General features: G+C 44.3%; 2 protein-coding genes across 5 annotated transcripts; one reads left to right on the top strand and one right to left on the bottom strand.

The window, feature by feature from the left end:
* Positions 1 to 577: 577 nt before the first annotated feature.
* LOC115142503 (rho-related GTP-binding protein RhoU-like) lies at positions 578 to 3288 on the top strand. 4 transcript variants are annotated; one of them, XM_029682023.2, is made up of 4 exons: positions 578 to 1161; positions 1457 to 1515; positions 1650 to 1679; positions 2291 to 3288. In XM_029682023.2, exons 1-4 carry the CDS (start codon positions 900 to 902, stop codon positions 2786 to 2788), a joined length of 849 nt encoding a protein of 282 aa, XP_029537883.1. In that variant the 5' UTR covers positions 578 to 899; the 3' UTR covers positions 2789 to 3288. The 4 variants fall into 4 exon arrangements, with proteins under 4 accessions (XP_029537883.1, XP_029537884.1, XP_029537886.1 ...); XM_029682024.2 differs by having other exon boundaries at positions 579 to 1152; XM_029682026.2 differs by lacking the exon at positions 1650 to 1679 and having other exon boundaries at positions 580 to 1152.
* Positions 3289 to 13954: 10666 nt separating this feature from the next.
* On the bottom strand, positions 13955 to 17960 carry LOC115142502 (centriole, cilia and spindle-associated protein-like). Its single transcript, XM_029682022.2, has 4 exons — positions 17805 to 17960; positions 17010 to 17416; positions 15724 to 16079; positions 13955 to 15275 (listed from the first exon to the last, which is right to left on the bottom strand). The coding sequence occupies exons 2-4, from the start codon at positions 17371 to 17373 to the stop codon at positions 15096 to 15098; spliced, it is 900 nt and encodes a 299-aa protein (XP_029537882.1). The 5' UTR covers positions 17374 to 17416; positions 17805 to 17960; the 3' UTR covers positions 13955 to 15095.
* Positions 17961 to 18023: the final 63 nt, after the last annotated feature.

Genomic DNA, 18023 nt, shown 5'->3' with positions numbered 1-18023 from the left:
GTACTCCCACTTGGTCTCACTCCTCACTGTACACCCTGTTTCACTGTTGCTCTGTGCATACTCTCACTCCCACTCACTTCTGCTGCATGCAGTTTTCTGTTAATTAAGAAATATGTTCAACTTTGAATAGCATATAAATAGTCTAGTGATAGAAATCCAATGTTTCTATCAATTCTACAGCTAATACTCCAGTCATGATTTCACATCCCTGCCATTCTGCTAGGCCCAAGGTCTACCAAGAGGCACTATGTTGTAGTATGCCTGTGTCAGGGTTAAAACTGATGTGGGAGTCCTCATTTACTCCATGTAAGGATAATGCAACTTTGTTAGACTGGGCTACAAATTCTTCTTATGTTGTTGCTAAAATTGAACGAAAAAATAAAACCAATTAATATTCAGTGTACCCTATCCTTAAAAAATAGATGACCAATGTAGGTCTACACGTTTGTTTTAGATATTCACCATATTTACTTGTGTAAATGACAAAGTGGATCACATTATTTACTACAGGGGATCAGAGTTTCAAAGGATCTTAATTTGTTTCACTTTGAAAGCCCTGGGACACGCACCGCACCTCATGTGGCGCGCAGTAATCCTCTTACAACCATTAACACACCAGATGCAGATGATGCCAATCAATAGACCATGCGGCGTGGAGAAATTTAACGGCAGTCTTGCGTTTACAGTATGCTTCACGAGTTCAGTTGTAGTTTACCTGGATTATTATTTATCTACATTTCTATGACTTACTGACAGAAACGGACAGTCAGGTGCGTGCTGGTTCTATCAACTTTGGGAAGGGAACCAACATATGGGATATCAAGGTGCAGAGACCCAGACGGCTCTGGTATTATTGAAGCGTTATTCCCCGTGGATTAGGCCAGTTATTCGACGGCAAAATGCTTCCTCAAGATATAAGAGTGCAGAAACCCCGTCGGATCTTGGATTCCGCTCCACCGGTACCACCACGGCGTGGCAAGAACAGAGACGTTCCTCTTTCAACGCGTGGGCGGTCGGGCTCCGTACCTGAGCGCAAGGTGAACTGCGTCCTCGTCGGAGATGGAGCGGTGGGGAAAACAAGTCTTATCGTCAGCTACACCACAAATGGTTATCCGACAGAATACATTCCAACAGCTTTCGACAACTTTGCAGGTCATTTATGTGAGAAATCAGAAAAATCACGTTGAGTTATTGTTAATTTGACTGCTTTTGTCACAGGTTTTACTCATGAATTGATTTATCCACATGTTGCATTTTATACATGTTTTCTTGTTTTTGTTTGTTGCTTTTGTGTGTTCTTTTAGATCTCTCTGAATCAATAACAGGTTACTATTTGATAAACTTTGATTGTGCAAAGTAAACGTCACCGATGCATAGTGCTATGACAGGTAGACATTGAACAAATTCTAAATGCTGTCACCATCAATAACAAATCTGTGTACCATCTTCTTCTCAGCTATGGTTGTGGTGGACGGAAAACCTGTGAGACTGCAACTCTGTGATATGGCTGGCCAGGTGAGTCAAAGTTGTTTTTGAATCCAACACTAAATGAGTGTTAGTAACCTATAGACACATTAACAAGGATATTCTATTGTAGTGGTAGAGCTAACACATTATTCTTTCTTCACATGCTCTGCTCAAAATGAGAGAAATGGGGGATGGAGGATGACACTATTAATGTAAGCCGTTCTCTATCAGTGGTCAGTAGTTTGTTTAGGTTCCACAGCTTCACTTATCCCAACATAGGTTGCCTCCACATTCTACCTGTGTCTTGGTATCCCCCTATAGGGATTCCCCTGCACTCCCTCCCCTCTCTGATCCTGTGTCAGTAGTTATCACCCCCTGGCAGAATATCTCTCATAGTCGTTGCCTCCCCCTTGATCCTCAGACTTATATCGCCCCCTGTAGGAGGTTCCTGTCCATGCCCCCAGAATCGATACCTTCTTTTGTCCCCTCTGGCTATCTGTGCTTTTGGACGACTCTCACAGACTCTCACAGACTTTGCTCTTCCTGACTCATGCCCAATTCCAAATCAACTCTTCCCCTACTCCTTACTAGGCACCTTTGTAGATCTGAAAGGATTGGATATGTGTAATAATCAAAATGCCCTGAACTCAGAGAGGGAAATGGAAGTATTAGTGGACCATATTGCTAACCATACAGTAGTTTTTTTCAGAATCAGATCTACATGGTATGCTGTAAGGTCAGGGCTAAGAATCAATTTGGGATTGGGTATTTCTGACCCTTCCACTTCCTCAACTTGAGACTTTTCCCTTCCTGTCTCCTATAGGACGAGCTGGACCGGATCCGCCCTCTATGCTACCACAATGCCGATGTCTTCCTGCTCTGCTACAGTGTGGTGCGCCCCTCCTCCTTCCGCAACGCCACCGACCGCTGGGCGCCCGAGATTCGCCATCACTGCCCCGGGGCACCCATGGTCCTGGTGGGGACCCAGCTGGACCTGAGGGAAGACGTCCAGGTGCTGGTCCAGCTGGCCAGGAATCAGGAGAGGCCTGTGAGCACCGAGGAGGCCCAGCAGCTGGCAAAGGATATCGGGGCCGTGTCCTTCGTAGAGTGCTCGGGTCTGACCCAGAAGAATCTGAAGGAGGTGTTTGACCAGGCCATCTTGACCAGCATCCAGCCAGTGGAGAACGTTCAGCAGCTCCAGCAGAGGCAGAGCCTGAGGAAGAAGACCCCGGATAAGATCAAGAGTCTCTCTGAGACTTGGTGGAAGAAGCTGAGCTGTGTTGTTGTGGCAGGAGAGTGTGTGGGAGGAGAGTTTGATTGAACCCCCAAGCAGCTGGATTTGACATTTTTCTAAGCTTGTGTTTAGTCTTTAGTTTTTTTCACTCCATATATAATATCACTCAGGAAAACAGACCTGGATCAATAATATGTTAGAAAATGTAAATGTATTATCCAAAGACTCACAGAATTATTTCATATCTAAATAGGAGAAGCACTAGAAAGAATGATCATTGCTGGCAAGATAATGAATGAAATGCAGAGTTTCAGCATTTGTGATACTTTGTTAACTACGGGTAGGACAAGATTTTGTGTTCCAAGGCCATGACGAGGGCACAACAAGTCTGAATTGATTTGAATGAGCAAATCCAGTAGCTGGGGAGACTACTAATGAAATGACTGACTTCACAATGATCTCTGTGTCATTCTGTGTAACCCCCATCAAGTGTCAAAGGTCACCATTGGAGAATGTTGTGGAGGATTACGAGAAACCAGCCAATAGCAACTGTAACGCCAAACCATAAACTTACTTTGTGTCCGCCATTTTGACAAAGTCTCTCAATGTTATTTATTAACCTATATCAGATCATGTATAGTGGGGCAAAAAAGTATTTAGTCAGCCACCAATTGTGCAAGTTCTCCCACTTAAAAAGATGAGAGAGGCCTGTAATTTTCATCATAGGTACACTTAAACTATGACAGACAAAATGAGAAAAAGAATCCAGAAAATCACATTGTAGGATTTTTAATGAATTTATTTGCAAATTATGGTGCAAAATAAGTATTTGGTCACCTACAAACAACAAGATTTCTGGCTCTCACAGACCTGTAACTTCTTCTTTAAGAGGCACCTGTTTAAACTTGTTATCAGTATAAAAGACACCTGTCCACAACCTCAAACAGTCACACTCCAAACTCCACTATGGCCAAGACCAAAGAGCTGTCAAAGGACACCAGAAACAAAATTGTAGACCTGCACCAGGCTGGGAAGACTGAATCTGCAATAGGTAAGCAGCTTGGTTTGAAGAAATCAACTGTGGGAGCAATTATTAGGAAATGGAAGACATACAAGACTACTGATAATCTCACTCGATCTGGGGCTCCACGCAAGATCTCACCCCGTGGGGTCAAAATGATCACAAGAACGGTGAGCAAAAATCCCAGAACCACACGGGGGGACCTAGTGAATGACCTGCAGAGAGCAGGGACCAAAGTAACAAAGCCTACCATCAGTATCACACTACGCCGCCAGGGACTCAAATCCTGCAGTGCCAGACGTGTCCCCCTGCTTAAGCCAGTACATGTCCAGGCCCGTCTGAAGTTTGCTAGAGAGCATTTGGATGATCCAGAAGAAGATTGGGAGAATGTCATATGGTCAGATGAAACCAAAATATAACTTTTTGGTAAAAACTCAACTCGTCGTGTTTGGAGGACAAAGAATGCTGAGTTGCATCCAAAGAACACCATACCTACTGTGAAGCATGGGAGTGGAAACATCATGCTTTGGGGCTGTTTTTCTGCAAAGGGACCAGGACGACTGATACATGTAAAGGAAAGAATGAATGGGGCCATGTATCGTGAGATTGAGTGAAAACCTCCTTCCATCAGCAAGGGCATTGAAGATGAAACGTAGCTGGGTCTTTCAGCATGACAATGATCCCAAACACACTTCCCGGGCAACGAAGGAGTAGCTTCGTAAGAAGCATTTCAAGGTCCTGGAGTGGCCTAGCCAGTCTCCAGATCTCAACCCCATAGAAAATCTTTGGAGGGAGTTGAAAGTCCGTGTTGCCCGGCAACAGCCCCAAAACATCACTGCTCTAGAGGAGATCTGCATGGAGGAATGGGCCAAAATACCAGCAACAGTGTGTGAAAACCTTGTGAAGACTTACAGAAAACATTTGACCTCTGTCATTGCCAACAAAGGGTATATAACAAAGTATTGAGATAAACTTTTGTTATTGACCAAATACTTATTTTCCACCATCATTTGCAAATCAATTCATTAAAAATCCTACAATGTGATTTTCTGGATTTTTTTCCCTCATTATGTCTGTCATAGTTGAAGTGTACCTATGATGAAAATTACAGGCCTCTCTCATATTTTTAAGTGGGAGAACTTGCACAATTGGTGGCTGACTAAATACTTTTTTGCCCCACTGTACAATGATCGCTCTTTCAAGTTCAAGTAGTTCCTGTATCAGTTGTTGACATTGCAGGACATCCCAACCAAACACAGCTAAAGGATACTGTAGTTTCCCAGTCAGATTGACTATAATCTGACTCTAATCTGCAGATCAATTGGTATGGCTTTCCTCCCTGATCCCTAGTCAGGTCTGTCGTGGTGATGAATCGTAGTGGTTCTCCGGTGGAGGCCGTACGCAGCTTTCTAATAGAACGAGACAGGACCACCTGGATTGGATTAGCTGGGCATATGGTGGCTGACCCAGTCCCCTGAGTGCCATCATACCTTCACCCTGCTCTGATGTCAACCAAGACCGTCTGCCTAGGAAGACTAAGCAAGACTCAGACCCTGTCCCCCTGCTGCTGGAGATTTACCATAAAGAGAACAGAGATCACTGGGGAACGGGGTTCATATCACTAGAGATGCATTCCAATGTTAATTGGCAAATACTATCTGCAAGTGGAGATATTTCTGAAGCACGCTGAAATAATTTAAAGGATTTCAAATAAAGTATGATAATGATAGAAAACATGAAAACTTTTACTGATTATTGACATAAAGTTAATGATAAGAACACTGATTTTGTCCGGCCCTAGTGATTGCTATCTTGTTTTTTTGTTATAAATTAAATGCTTATTTCTATTGTTTTACATAGTTAATGCCTCCAATATTCTGTAGTACTCTTGATGTTTTATTATTGTACTGTCCCTATTGACTTACTGGGGGAGGAGAGGACAGGTGCATGAACTCACTTAATCCTGTCACCAAGATTTGAACAGCTTGAGAAAGTTGACATGCTGGTGTGGTTAACTTGTGAGGCATTTGGCAGGGACAGCTGGCAGCTTCAAATTCCTATTCACTCATCCATTATTTGTCTATTCCAACGTGTACTCTGTTCCAAATATATCAAATATTCTTTGTTTTCAAAGTTATAAGAAAATCGTATATGTCCATAATGTAAAACCTGTTCAATTTTGAGGGAGTTTGTGGAGAGAACCCTGCCATCTTCTGTTGTCGTGACCGACATTCGCTGCCACTAGATGTCCCTAAAGCATTACAAATGCTGAGCTGCAGTTCATGCTCCACAAGCTGCCTAAGGTCAGCGCATCTCTATCACCTCACATATCTTATCAGTGGCAGAGATCTCTTTATTCTGTTTACAGGTCTGAGTTTAGAGAATACATTACATAGTGTCTCAGATCTTCATACTATCCGAATTTCAAGACATCATTCAGTTGCCTAATCCGTATAATATAGATATTTACTGCACTGTACTGTAGGTCGACACACCTATTCCTCAACTATGTAGCACAACTACATAGTGGCTCCAAACAGCAGACTTTATAGTATTCTAGATGTACTATTGAGTGCCTCTGCCTAGAAGCAACAGGTGGTTTTTAGAGGACCTGGCTGCTCTGGCACAGGGGGATATTTTCATCCCCCCTCTTAGCTGTGCTCGTCAACTTGGCATATTAGCTCTGACTAGCATTAAAGACCTAAGTCAAAGACCACAGCTCTGGCCCTGTTCTGACCTCCTGTGGCTCAGCGGCTCCACTCAAAGCAACCACTGCATTTATGGACAGACACAACTCACTGTTGTTGACGCAGCAATTCTCTCTCTTTACCCAGCTTCGACCATTCAAGCTATTTCATACTGCTGCACCACTCCCACTCCCCCATGCACACCCCTTTTCCCAAGACACGTTTTTCAAACACTGTCAATTAGGGAGGGGTCCTTCTCTGCTGGCAAAGGAATACGTGGGGGGGCTATATTTAACGCCCAAATCCCCCTCCCTTTCAGTCCCAGGCGGCTGGTGCTGTTCCTGAAGGCACCTATTTTGGCCCTATTGCTTTTTGAAATGCCAGGTGGCTTTAAATAGAGCGGGAAGATGTCTGGAGGGTGGAATTCTCAAGTAGAATGTGCTTGGCTTTGATTGAATGACTCACTGTATGCAGTTGCTTGTCACTATTACTTTGTAATTCATGTATTACTGTGTTAACGGGGATTTGATTGACTTCGGACACTCACACGCACATACAGGAAAAGATAGCCACATTCATAAAGATTTAAGGAAGTGTTTGTCTCTTTTAAACAATCAGAAGAGAACCATCACACTCTCCCAAAACCTGCAAATTCAATTTGTTTGTCTCTTTTAAACACCCATGTGCGAGCACACACATACACACCCTGTCGCTCTCCATCAGCTGCCGGAGGTGGGTATGTGACAGGTTGGTATTTATAGCCAGTGCTAAACCCTTTGTCAGGAGATCTGCATACTAAGAGGCCCTTTGTCTGAACCTGATGATGTATTATGTACCGGAATTCACTCATCATACATAACATCTGAAATGTCCTGTCTAGTCTGTCATTGTGTCAGGCTGACGACTTAATACAACAGCCTTGTAAGCGCTGTGGTGGTCACCTCACTGGGATCATACAGTACTCCGTATCTTACACTGGGACACATGGGTCATAGAGGACGATAACGTCAGAAGTATTCTAGAGGGAGAATATGATCTGGTATGTGATTCTAACGTTTCACTGAACCTTTCCATTACCATAGAGTGCAGATGACCTTACCGAACAAGAAGTCATTTAACTAAAAGAGAAAAGTGACATAAAGGAGTGTCTCCGAATATCACAATACCTCACTAACAAATCAATATGGTAGCAAATTTGAGTACTTGTTTTGACTAAAACAAGTAGTTATATATTTCTCACATTGATGGAGGTTGGTGGGACTATCCATAGATTATCCATAGCAGCAAGATACTATCCATAGATTATCCATAGCAGCAGGATACTATCCATATATTAATCATAGCAGCAGGATACTATCCATAGATTATCCATAGCAGCAGGATACTATCCATAGATTATCCATAGCAGCAGGATACTATCCATATATTAATCATAGCAGCAGGATACTATCCATATATTAATCATAGCAGCAGGATACTATCCATAGATTATCCATAGTAGCAGGATACTATCCATAGATTATCCATAGCAGCAGGATACTATCCATAGATTATCCATAGCAGCAGGATACTATCCATAGATTATCCATAGCAGCAGGATACTATCCATATATTATCCACAGTAGCAGGATACTATCCATAGATTACTGTACTCTACTCTTAACCCTGGTGCCAATGCAGGACAGTGACATCAGACAGACCTCAGAGCAGCAGTGTAGAAAGGGCTTTAGGTTGAAATATCCTAAATTGGGAGTGCAATCTAATTAAAACCAATCATGTATAATATCACTGGTATTAATTGATCAAATGGTGTCCTTATGGGTCATAGGGGTCATGCAAAAACAGAGTGTTGTTGTTTATTAAAATGCCCATATAAACATAAACAAAAGCATACAACTCAACTATGCAAATATGATTTTAATTCACAGTAATGTTTCAAAGTGGATGAAAATATATATCATTGTGCATGTTTTCAAATACAAATACAGTGAAAAAAAAATGTAAACATCTGTTGAAATAAAACACAAACATGGTTATATGTACTATGGTATGATACACATATCACTTTTGGTCAAATAATATCTTATGCAAATCAAATCCACACATAAAAATAACTCAAATCTTTGTTCAGAGAGCGCAAACAATTAATGTCCTATATAAAACAATCATTTTAGTTTTGAATCAGTGTGTTCCAAACCCCTGAAACAGTACATCACATTTAATCACATTGTAGTTACAGTAAGTCTATAGACAAATCATTAGTGTCTTATTCCTTCCTGAGAGATGGTTCTTGGAATGAACATTTTCATAAAGGAATGTTGTAGAGGACAATGAATACACAAACACTAGTCAAACCTGTCTATGATATAAGCAGCCACTTCAGTTTTCATGACATGGTCATAACCTGACATTAAATCCTATAACTTCTTATAAATAATGCAATGTTCAAGTAAAGAATGACTCGGTTGTTTTGCCAATCCATGATGACATAGGAGGGAAGTGTCACATGACCAGCAATGGATCTTTGACCACTCTGAATAAAGATGACCGTAAGATAATGCCAGTCCAATCTTCTTAACAGTGAGCTCTCTCTGCCCATACAACCACAACCAATCACACACACTAAAGACTCCCCTCTGGCAGACACAAGGGAAGTCTCATCAGATTGCACACGCATTAGTCAATTAAAGCCACACCCATTTCCCCACTCCAAAAAACTGCTGGGGTCCTACAATGTTCCCCATGAGACGGTCTGGAAACGTCATTCCAACGTTCTCTCAAGGAACCATTCCTAAGCTAAGATAGAGGTGAAAGTGAATGATTTGGTGAAAGTGAAATGTAAACGTATACATTATGAGTAAAAACATTCTGAGTGAATAGCACTATGAATAAGCATTGTAAAAAATAGGAAAAGTATGTAAACTGAGCATTATTCACAACCCACAACAACCAAGATTTCAAATACAACACTTAATTTCTGTCAAAATAGCCCTCCATTTAAATTACAGATACAGAACTTGGTACTGACGTCACAATTCAGTATGAATAACCATCAAATAAGTCAACCTACGAAACCCTGTCAAAGACAATGGTGATGGTGAGTGACATACTCTAAAAAGCGTATTTGGTAATGTAGGGCATTTCTTTACCACGTTACATTGCAATTTCATTCTGTCCACTACAATAATGATAAGAACTTTAATGTAAATATTAATAAAAACAATCCTCTGGAATGCATTTTAGATTTAAATTTGCAACATAATACAATAAAGCTAATGCAGGATATTAGCCCGCTAGCAGTTTCTTTCTCTGCAGCTCTATGCCACAACCCCTTGGCTATGGCTTTTAGTCATTTGAAAATACTGTAATATCTAAAACAATAATTGTTTGGTCCTTTCATCTAACTCAGGGGTTTTCAACCTTGCTCCCTGGTGGCGCAGCGGTCTAAGGCACTGCATCTCAGTGCAAGAGATCCCTGGTTTGAATCCAGGCTATATCACATCTGGCCATTGATGGGAGTCCCATAGGGCGGTGCACAATTGGCATAGCGTCGTCTGGGTTTGGCGGGGTAGGCCGTCATTGTAAATAAATAAGAATTTGTTCTTAACTAACTCTCAGATGATTTTAGTTGGAGCGAGCGGTCGCATCTGCACTCGGTCCGCAGGTAGTATTTTACATTTCATTATAGTACAACGGTTTGATTTGTCTAATCTTAGCAATGTTTCTTCTTAGCTAGCTACATAGTCGTCTTTGTATCATAGATAATTGCGTAATTATCGTATTTCGTCGTCCTAACGCAGTCTACACCGCCCTGCAGCTAGCTAGCTAGCTAACGTCTACCGTTAGCTAGTCCACCGTCTACCGATTAGCAGCACAACTTACACTCAACTGAACGACTTAATTAGTGTAGTGTTAGCTAGCTACATAGTTGTCTTTGCTGTCTTCGTATCCAAGATAATTGTGTAGTTTAGAGTGTGTAGTTTTAGAGTGATTATCTTAATTTACCGAGGTTAGCTAGCCAGCTATTCGTCGTCCTTAACGTAACAGAACTTCCGCACTCAACAATCCGGTCGCATTTCGCTTCGCTCCACAGGTAGTATCACATTTTTCATTTCATTACAGTACAGTACAACGGCTTGATTTGTTTGATCGTAGCTAGCTACATAGCTAGCTACATAGCCGTCTTTGTATCAAAGATAACTGTGTAGTCTTGAGCGATTTCCTAGGTTAGCTAGCCAGCTATTGTCGTTCTTTTAACGCAACGTAACGTAAATCAACACTGCTAGCTAGCCAGCTAGCCCCGAATAGCAGCACAGTAGCACAGTAGAAACCATTACACTCAACGGAACGACTTGATTAGTGTAGTGTCAACAACGCAGACACTGCCAGCTAGCCTACATAGTCAACAACGCAGCCTCTGCCAGCTAGCCTACTTCAGCAGTACTGTATCATTTTAATCATTTTAGTCAATAAGATTCTTGCTACGTAAGCTTAACTTTCTGAACACTCGAGACGTGTAGTCCACTTGTCATTCCAATCTCCTTTGCATTAGCGTAGCCTCTTGTGTAGCCTGTCAACTATGTGTCTGTCTATCCCTGTTCTCTCCTCTCTGCACAGACCATACAAACGCTCCACACCGCGTGGCCGCGGCCACCCTAATCTGGTGGTCCCAGCGCGCACGACCCACGTGGAGTTCCAGGTCTCCGGTAGCCTCTGGAACTGCCGATCTGCGGCCAACAAGGCAGAGTTCATCTCAGCCTATGCCTCCCTCCAGTCCCTCGACTTCTTGGCACTGACGGAAACATGGGTCACCACAGACAACACTGCTACTCCTACTGCTCTCTCTTCGTCTGCCCACGTGTTCTCGCACACCCCGAGAGCTTCTGGTCAGCGGGGTGGTGGCACCGGGATCCTCATCTCTCCCAAGTGGTCATTCTCTCTTTCTCCCCTTACCCATCTGTCTATCGCCTCCTTTGAATTCCATGCTGTCACAGTTACCAGCCCTTTCAAGCTTAACATCCTTATCATTTATCGCCCTCCAGGTTCCCTCGGAGAGTTCATCAATGAGCTTGATGCCTTGATAAGCTCCTTTCCTGAGGACGGCTCACCTCTCACAGTTCTGGGCGACTTTAACCTCCCCACGTCTACCTTTGACTCATTCCTCTCTGCCTCCTTCTTTCCACTCCTCTCCTCTTTTGACCTCACCCTCTCACCTTCCCCCTACTCACAAGGCAGGAAATACGCTCGACCTCATCTTTACTAGATGCTGTTCTTCCACTAACCTCATTGCAACTCCCCTCCAAGTCTCCGACCACTACCTTGTATCCTTCTCCCTCTCGCTCTCATCCAACACTTCCCACACTGCCCCTACTCGGATGGTATCGCGCCGTCCCAACCTTCGCTCTCTCTCCCCCGCTACTCTCTCCTCTTCCATCCTATCATCTCTTCCCTCTGCTCAAACCTTCTCCAACCTATCTCCTGATTCTGCCTCCTCAACCCTCCTCTCCTCCCTTTCTGCATCCTTTGACTCTCTATGTCCCCTATCCTCCAGGCCGGCTCGGTCCTCCCCTCCCGCTCCGTGGCTCAACGACTCATTGCGAGCTCACAGAACAGGGCTCCGGGCAGCCGAGCGGAAATGGAGGAAAACTCGCCTCCCTGCGGACCTGACATCCTTTCACTCCCTCCTCTCTACATTTTCCTCTTCTCTCTCTGCTGCTAAAGCCACTTTCTACCACTCTAAATTCCAAGCATCTGCCTCTAACCCTAGGAAGCTCTTTGCAACCTTCTCCTCCCTCCTGAATCCTCCTCCCCCTCCCCCCTCCTCCCTCTCTGCAGATGACTTTGTCAACCATTTTGAAAAGAAGGTCGACGACATCCGATCCTCGTTTGCTATGTCAAACGACACCGCTGGTTCTGCTCACACTGCCCTACCCTGTGCTCTGACCTCTTTCTCCCCCTCTCTCCAGATGAAATCTCGCGTCTTGTGACGGCCGGCCGCCCAACAACCTGCCCGCTTGACCCTATCCCCTCCTCTCTTCTCCAGACCATTTCCGGAGACCTTCTCCCTTACCTCACCTCGCTCATCAACTCATCCCTGACCGCTGGCTACGTCCCTTCCGTCTTCAAGAGAGCGAGAGTTGCACCCCTTCTGAAAAAACCTACACTCGATCCCTCCGATGTCAACAACTACAGACCAGTATCCCTTCTTTCTTTTCTCTCCAAAACTCTTGAACGTGCCGTCCTTGGCCAGCTCTCCCGCTATCTCTCTCAGAATGACCTTCTTGATCCAAATCAGTCAGGTTTCAAGACTAGTCATTCAACTGAGACTGCTCTTCTCTGTATCACGGAGGCGCTCCGCACTGCTAAAGCTAACTCTCTCTCCTCTGCTCTCATCCTTCTAGACCTATCGGCTGCCTTCGATACTGTGAACCATCAGATCCTCCTCTCCACCCTCTCCGAGTTGGGCATCTCCGGCGCGGCCCACGCTTGGATTGCGTCCTACCTGACAGGTCGCTCCTACCAGGTGGCGTGGCGAGAATCCGTCTCCACACCACGTGCTCTCACCACTGGTGTCCCCCAGGGCTCTGTTCTAGGCCCTCTCCTATTCTCGCTATACACCAAGTCACTTGGCTCTGTCATAACCTCACATGGTCTCTCCTATCATTGCTATGCAGACGACACACAATTAATCTTCTCCTTTCCCCCTTCTGATGATCAGGTGGCGAATCGCATCTCTGCATGTCTGGCAGACATATCAGTGTGGATGACGGATCACCACCTCAAGCTGAACCTCGGCAAGACGGAGCTGCTCTTCCTCCCGGGGAAGGACTGCCCGTTCCATGATCTTGCCATCACGGTTGACAACTCCATTGTGTCCTCCTCCCAGAGCGCTAAGAACCTTGGCGTGATCCTGGACAACACCCTGTCGTTCTCAACTAACATCAAGGCGGTGGCCCGTTCCTGTAGGTTCATGCTCTACAACATCCGCAGAGTACGACCCTGCCTCACACAGGAAGCGGCGCAGGTCCTAATCCAGGCACTCGTCATCTCCCGTCTGGATTACTGCAACTCGCTGTTGGCTGGGCTCCCTGCCTGTGCCATTAAACCCCTACAACTCATCCAGAACGCCGCAGCCCGTCTGGTGTTCAACCTTCCCAAGTTCTCCCACGTCACCCCGCTCCTCCGCTCTCTCCACTGGCTTCCAGTTGAAGCTCGCATCCGCTACAAGACCATGGTGCTTGCCTACGGAGCTGTGAGGGGAACGGCACCTCAGTACCTCCAGGCTCTGATCAGGCCCTACACCCAAACAAGGGCACTGCGTTCATCCACCTCTGGCCTGCTCGCCTCCCTACCACTGAGGAAGTACAGTTCCCGCTCAGCCCAGTCAAAACTGTTCGCTGCTCTGGCCCCCCAATGGTGGAACAAACTCCCTCACGACGCCAGGACAGCGGAGTCAATCACCACCTTCCGGAGACACCTGAAACCCCACCTCTTTAAGGAATACCTAGGATAGGATAAAGTAATCCCTCTCACCCCCCTTAAAAGATTTAGATGCACTACTGTTCCACTGGATGTCATAAGGTGAATGCACCAATTTGTAAGTCGCTCTGGATAAGAGCGTCTGCTAAATGACTTAAATGTAAATGTAAATGTAACTGACTTGCCTAGTTAAATAAAAAATGTCAATTCTTCCCCAGGAACCCCGGCCGTAAACCGGCGACCCCCATCATACGCTTGCTTTTTCCTCCGCATGTCTTGTCTTATCATCAGGTGAATGGCAAGGAGAATTCATCAACATTTTTAAATTAATAGATTTGGTAGATAGTTTTTCATTATATTGACCTCCCCCATTATAATTGGAAGGGGAAGTGTAACCTATTAGCTAGAAAGGTAACTCCAAATGTTTGGGGGATGAATGTGTTCACAAAAATGAATATGCAAGACAAGACAGTTTACCAGCGGGTGCTTTGTCAAAGCCTACAGTATGTCAGATACTCCAGTGAGTGTAATTAGCTCCAATGAGTGTAATTAGCTTCAATGAGTGTAATTAGCTCCAATGAGTGTAACTAGCTCTAATGAGTGTAACTTGCTCAATATTAGGAATAGAGAAATAAAGTTGCAAATAAAAACATTCTCCTATTTTCTACTGTAGCTTTTAGTATATATATTATTGCGGACCCCCTGCAGTACTCCCGGTTGAATACCCCTGAACTAACTTTTGGATTTTATGCAGCTGCCTTTGTGATATAGCCTGAAATGACATAAGCAACACAGAATGTAAAAAATGCCACCAAACTAAAGCGAAGTGTAAAGACCATCATCATGCTTGGAATGTCTAATAATACAGTATAAATCATACTCTGTAGTCAGCAGCATAAACATGTACAAACCAGTCCAATTTCTAGAAGCATAACTACATATCTTGCAATATTCTACTATGATTGTGTCATCCCTTGTGGAAGAAAAGTGGCATATCGCCAAATCAGCGATCAACTTAACAAATCAACCATACATTATGATTAGGGACCTGAGTTCTTCCTAGTCAGGTTACGTGGCCTCAGGGCCCTAATTGGTATCTAAACCAATCCAATAATTTTGTTCTGTTAACCAATCCTCAATAAGGAAACATGGTGTTAAAAATAGAATGGTCGACGGGTGGTGGTGGAATACCCATGATCCTTGTGCTCTACCTCAACCGGGCAGAGAAGCAGCGCATGTACTCGGTCATCCAACGGTCATCCACCACGGCCAACTCCGACCGCCGTATCTTCTCCAGGTCGGCGGACCGTGCCCTCCTGCGGTCCACGTTCCAACAGCGTTTATCCGACTCCCGTCTGGTCTGGACGCATGCGTCGGATGTGCGACTCTGTGGAGAGCGAGAGGTGCCCGGGAGGTTAGGGCAATGAGATAGGATAGGGGTTCCGCGCTCACTTCCGAAATACATACCACTCTTCTTTTATAGATAGTTTCTGGGGGGAGTGTTGGATGATGAGATACGTTTCTCTGGTATCCTTTCCATGAAGATGTGCCAAAAGACTCAAAATGCCCTCCTATCTATTATCCCTGAAATAACTCAATCTTATTTGCAGAATAGATGTTTGACGCACAGTAAGCATGCATTACATAAGCAACACAGCTTTCATCCAGTATTCCTATAATGTTAGCCTGTTTTGATCATTATAGTCTTAGTCTGGCCTAAGAAACCAACTGCAAGTCTGGTACTGAAATAACATCAAATGGAATGAATATCAAACATTTTCCTAACCTCACATATGCCCAGCCTCTCTCACACACACAGTCACACACACTCCTACCTCATTTGTAGACCTCCTAGCAGATGACGCGTGTCTCTCTGCCCAGTCGAGCTGGGACGAAGGTTGTCTGTTCTCCTTCTCTGTGGTGATGGCTGGGGGCTGGCTCTTTGCTCTGGAGGGCTTCCTGACAGGCGCAGGCTTGATGTCGTCACAGGAACAGTCCCTTTGACATGGTTCTGAGTGAGGGACGCGGTGGCGACGTTTAGGCTCAGTCTTCATCGGCTCCTCGTCTGATGACACCTTGTCTGCTGGTCCCTCATCTGTTGGCGTTTCAGCCACTGGACCATGTTGTACTACTGACCCGTTAACTGTCCCCTCATCTGGTTCGTTTAGGCCCCCGTTCTCTATTACAGACTCTTTGAATGGGCAGAAAGTGATGTAGTTTTATTATACACTATACTGAGAAAAAAAGAAGAAACCCACACACTGCTCTTGATAGTATCACTGCTTAGTATCACTGCTCTTTAATAAGCTTAACGTATTGGCCTCACGGCCTTCATCTAAGCTTTTATCAAAAGCGCTGACAAAATTCAAAAGGCACTCGCACATCTGAGCTATCTTTTTTGCAGGTGCATGGTAACAGTTGAATAAAATGAGAAAAAGAAGAAACCCATACACTGCTCTTGATAGTATCACTGCTCTTTTGTCAAAAGCTCTGACGAAGGCCGTGAGGCCAATACGTAAAGCTTAATAAAGAGCAGTGATACTATCAAGAACAGTGTGCGGGTTTCTTATTTTTTCTCATTTTATTCAACTGTTACCTGCAAAAAAAGATATCTCAGATGTGCGAGTGCCTTTTGAATTTTGAATTATACACAATACCAAACATTAGGAACACCTTCCTAATATTGAGTTGCACCCCTTTTGCCCTCAGAACAGCCTCAAATCATCGGGGCATGGACTTTACAAGGTGTCGAAAGCGTTCACAGGGATGCTGGCCCGTTCAAAGGCACTTAAATCTTTTGTCTTGCCCTTTCACCCTCTGAATGGCACACACACAATCCATGGCTCAATTATCTCAAAACTTAAAATCCTTCTTTAACCTGTCTTCATCTACACTGATTGAAGTGGATTGAACAAGTGACATCAATAAGGGATCCTACTGTAGCTTTCACCTCATCTGGTCAGTATGTCATGGAAAGAGCAGTTGTTCTGAACACTCAGTGTATAGACCTAACAAATTAAGACCTTTTAACTTTATGTTTGTTGCTCAAAAGCATAGTCTTATTACAATAGGATCAACATGCAGGTGTATAAAATTATTTGCAGTGGTAGAAGATAGATACCTGTGGGTGGTAGTGCATCCAAGAGGGTAAACTCCTTGGCCTCCAATTCTGGTTCCCCATTCACAGAAGGAGGCTTCGGTTTCGGGCTCTCCCTTGATTCTGACTTCACTGGTGGTGTCTGAAGTTTGATGTCTACAGGCGCGACTTTATTCCTCACCTTGGGGGTGGACCGCCCACTGGCGCTGGAGTCTGACCAGGTCGAGGTATCCCACCCCTCCCAGAACCACAGAGGTTTGTGAGCGTGCTCCATCACCCGCCTAGTCAACCTGTACTTCACTGAGTCCTCGTAGCACTTGGAAAACGTCTCCCATTTCGGCTCTTTGAATTTCTTCATGTACTCCGTACGGATTTTCTTCGTCACCATGATTCCTGTTATTGCTTAGGTACAATTTTGATTAGCTCACAAACTATGGAGGAGAGGAGAAAAGAGAAGTGTTATTACATACATAGCCCTACAATGCAACAGTAACTTGTTGTTGTTTCCACGACAAAAATCACTTTATCTGCTGTTTCTGTTGCCCAAATGTGGAGCAGCAGAGCCTGCTGTTTGATTGAGGCAGACATTGCTGACGCCAATACGGCCGTCTTTATCACAACACTGTGCACGGGTCTATCGCTACAGAAATGTTATTGTTAGTCCACATACCAAAAGTAATTTATTACATGTAAATACTTAAAGGCAATAGGGTGACGAAAACATGCACATCTGGTGGCGTCGACGTTTTCTTCTACTTGCGCACTATAGTGGTTGTAAACACGACCAGAACAGGTTATTACCGGTGCACATAAGCTTACCCCTCACCCGGACTTCATTATGGAGAATTACAGAACAACATCATTTTCACTTCAAGTATTCCTCCATTATAACAGTCTGTTGTTGCGCATATCTTGGCATTGAATCGTCGTCAGAATATAGCCCTCTCAACCCTGGCGTTAAAGATATTTCTCCATTAAAAGCTATAGGAAGTGCAATGCGCATGCCCAGAACTGCATGGTACTGGCGCGCGTCTCTTC

This window comes from Oncorhynchus nerka, linkage group LG15 (genome assembly GCF_034236695.1).
Source record: "Oncorhynchus nerka isolate Pitt River linkage group LG15, Oner_Uvic_2.0, whole genome shotgun sequence".
NCBI classification, from domain to species: Eukaryota; Metazoa; Chordata; class Actinopteri; order Salmoniformes; family Salmonidae; genus Oncorhynchus; species Oncorhynchus nerka.
The sequence above is the reverse complement of the archived record's forward strand: the minus strand, read 5'-3'. Positions and strand labels throughout refer to the sequence as shown.

Excerpts from the sequence above, each read along its gene's own strand:
- LOC115142503 (XM_029682023.2), top strand. The coding sequence starts at position 900 with ATGCTTCCTCAAGATATAAGAGTGCAGAAACCCCGTCGGATCTTGGAT. Across the intron at positions 1,162-1,456 it reads CAACTTTGCAGGTCATTTAT|CTATGGTTGTGGTGGACGGA; the intron begins GTGAGAAATCAG and ends TCTTCTTCTCAG. Across the intron at positions 1,680-2,290 it reads TGGAGGATGACACTATTAAT|GACGAGCTGGACCGGATCCG; the intron begins GTAAGCCGTTCT and ends TGTCTCCTATAG.
- LOC115142502 (XM_029682022.2), bottom strand. The coding sequence starts at position 17,373 with ATGGTGACGAAGAAAATCCGTACGGAGTACATGAAGAAATTCAAAGAG. Across the intron at positions 16,080-17,009 it reads GGATGCACTACCACCCACAG|AGTCTGTAATAGAGAACGGG; the intron begins GTATCTATCTTC and ends GCCCATTCAAAG. Across the intron at positions 15,276-15,723 it reads CTAGGAGGTCTACAAATGAG|AGTCGCACATCCGACGCATG; the intron begins GTAGGAGTGTGT and ends CGCTCTCCACAG.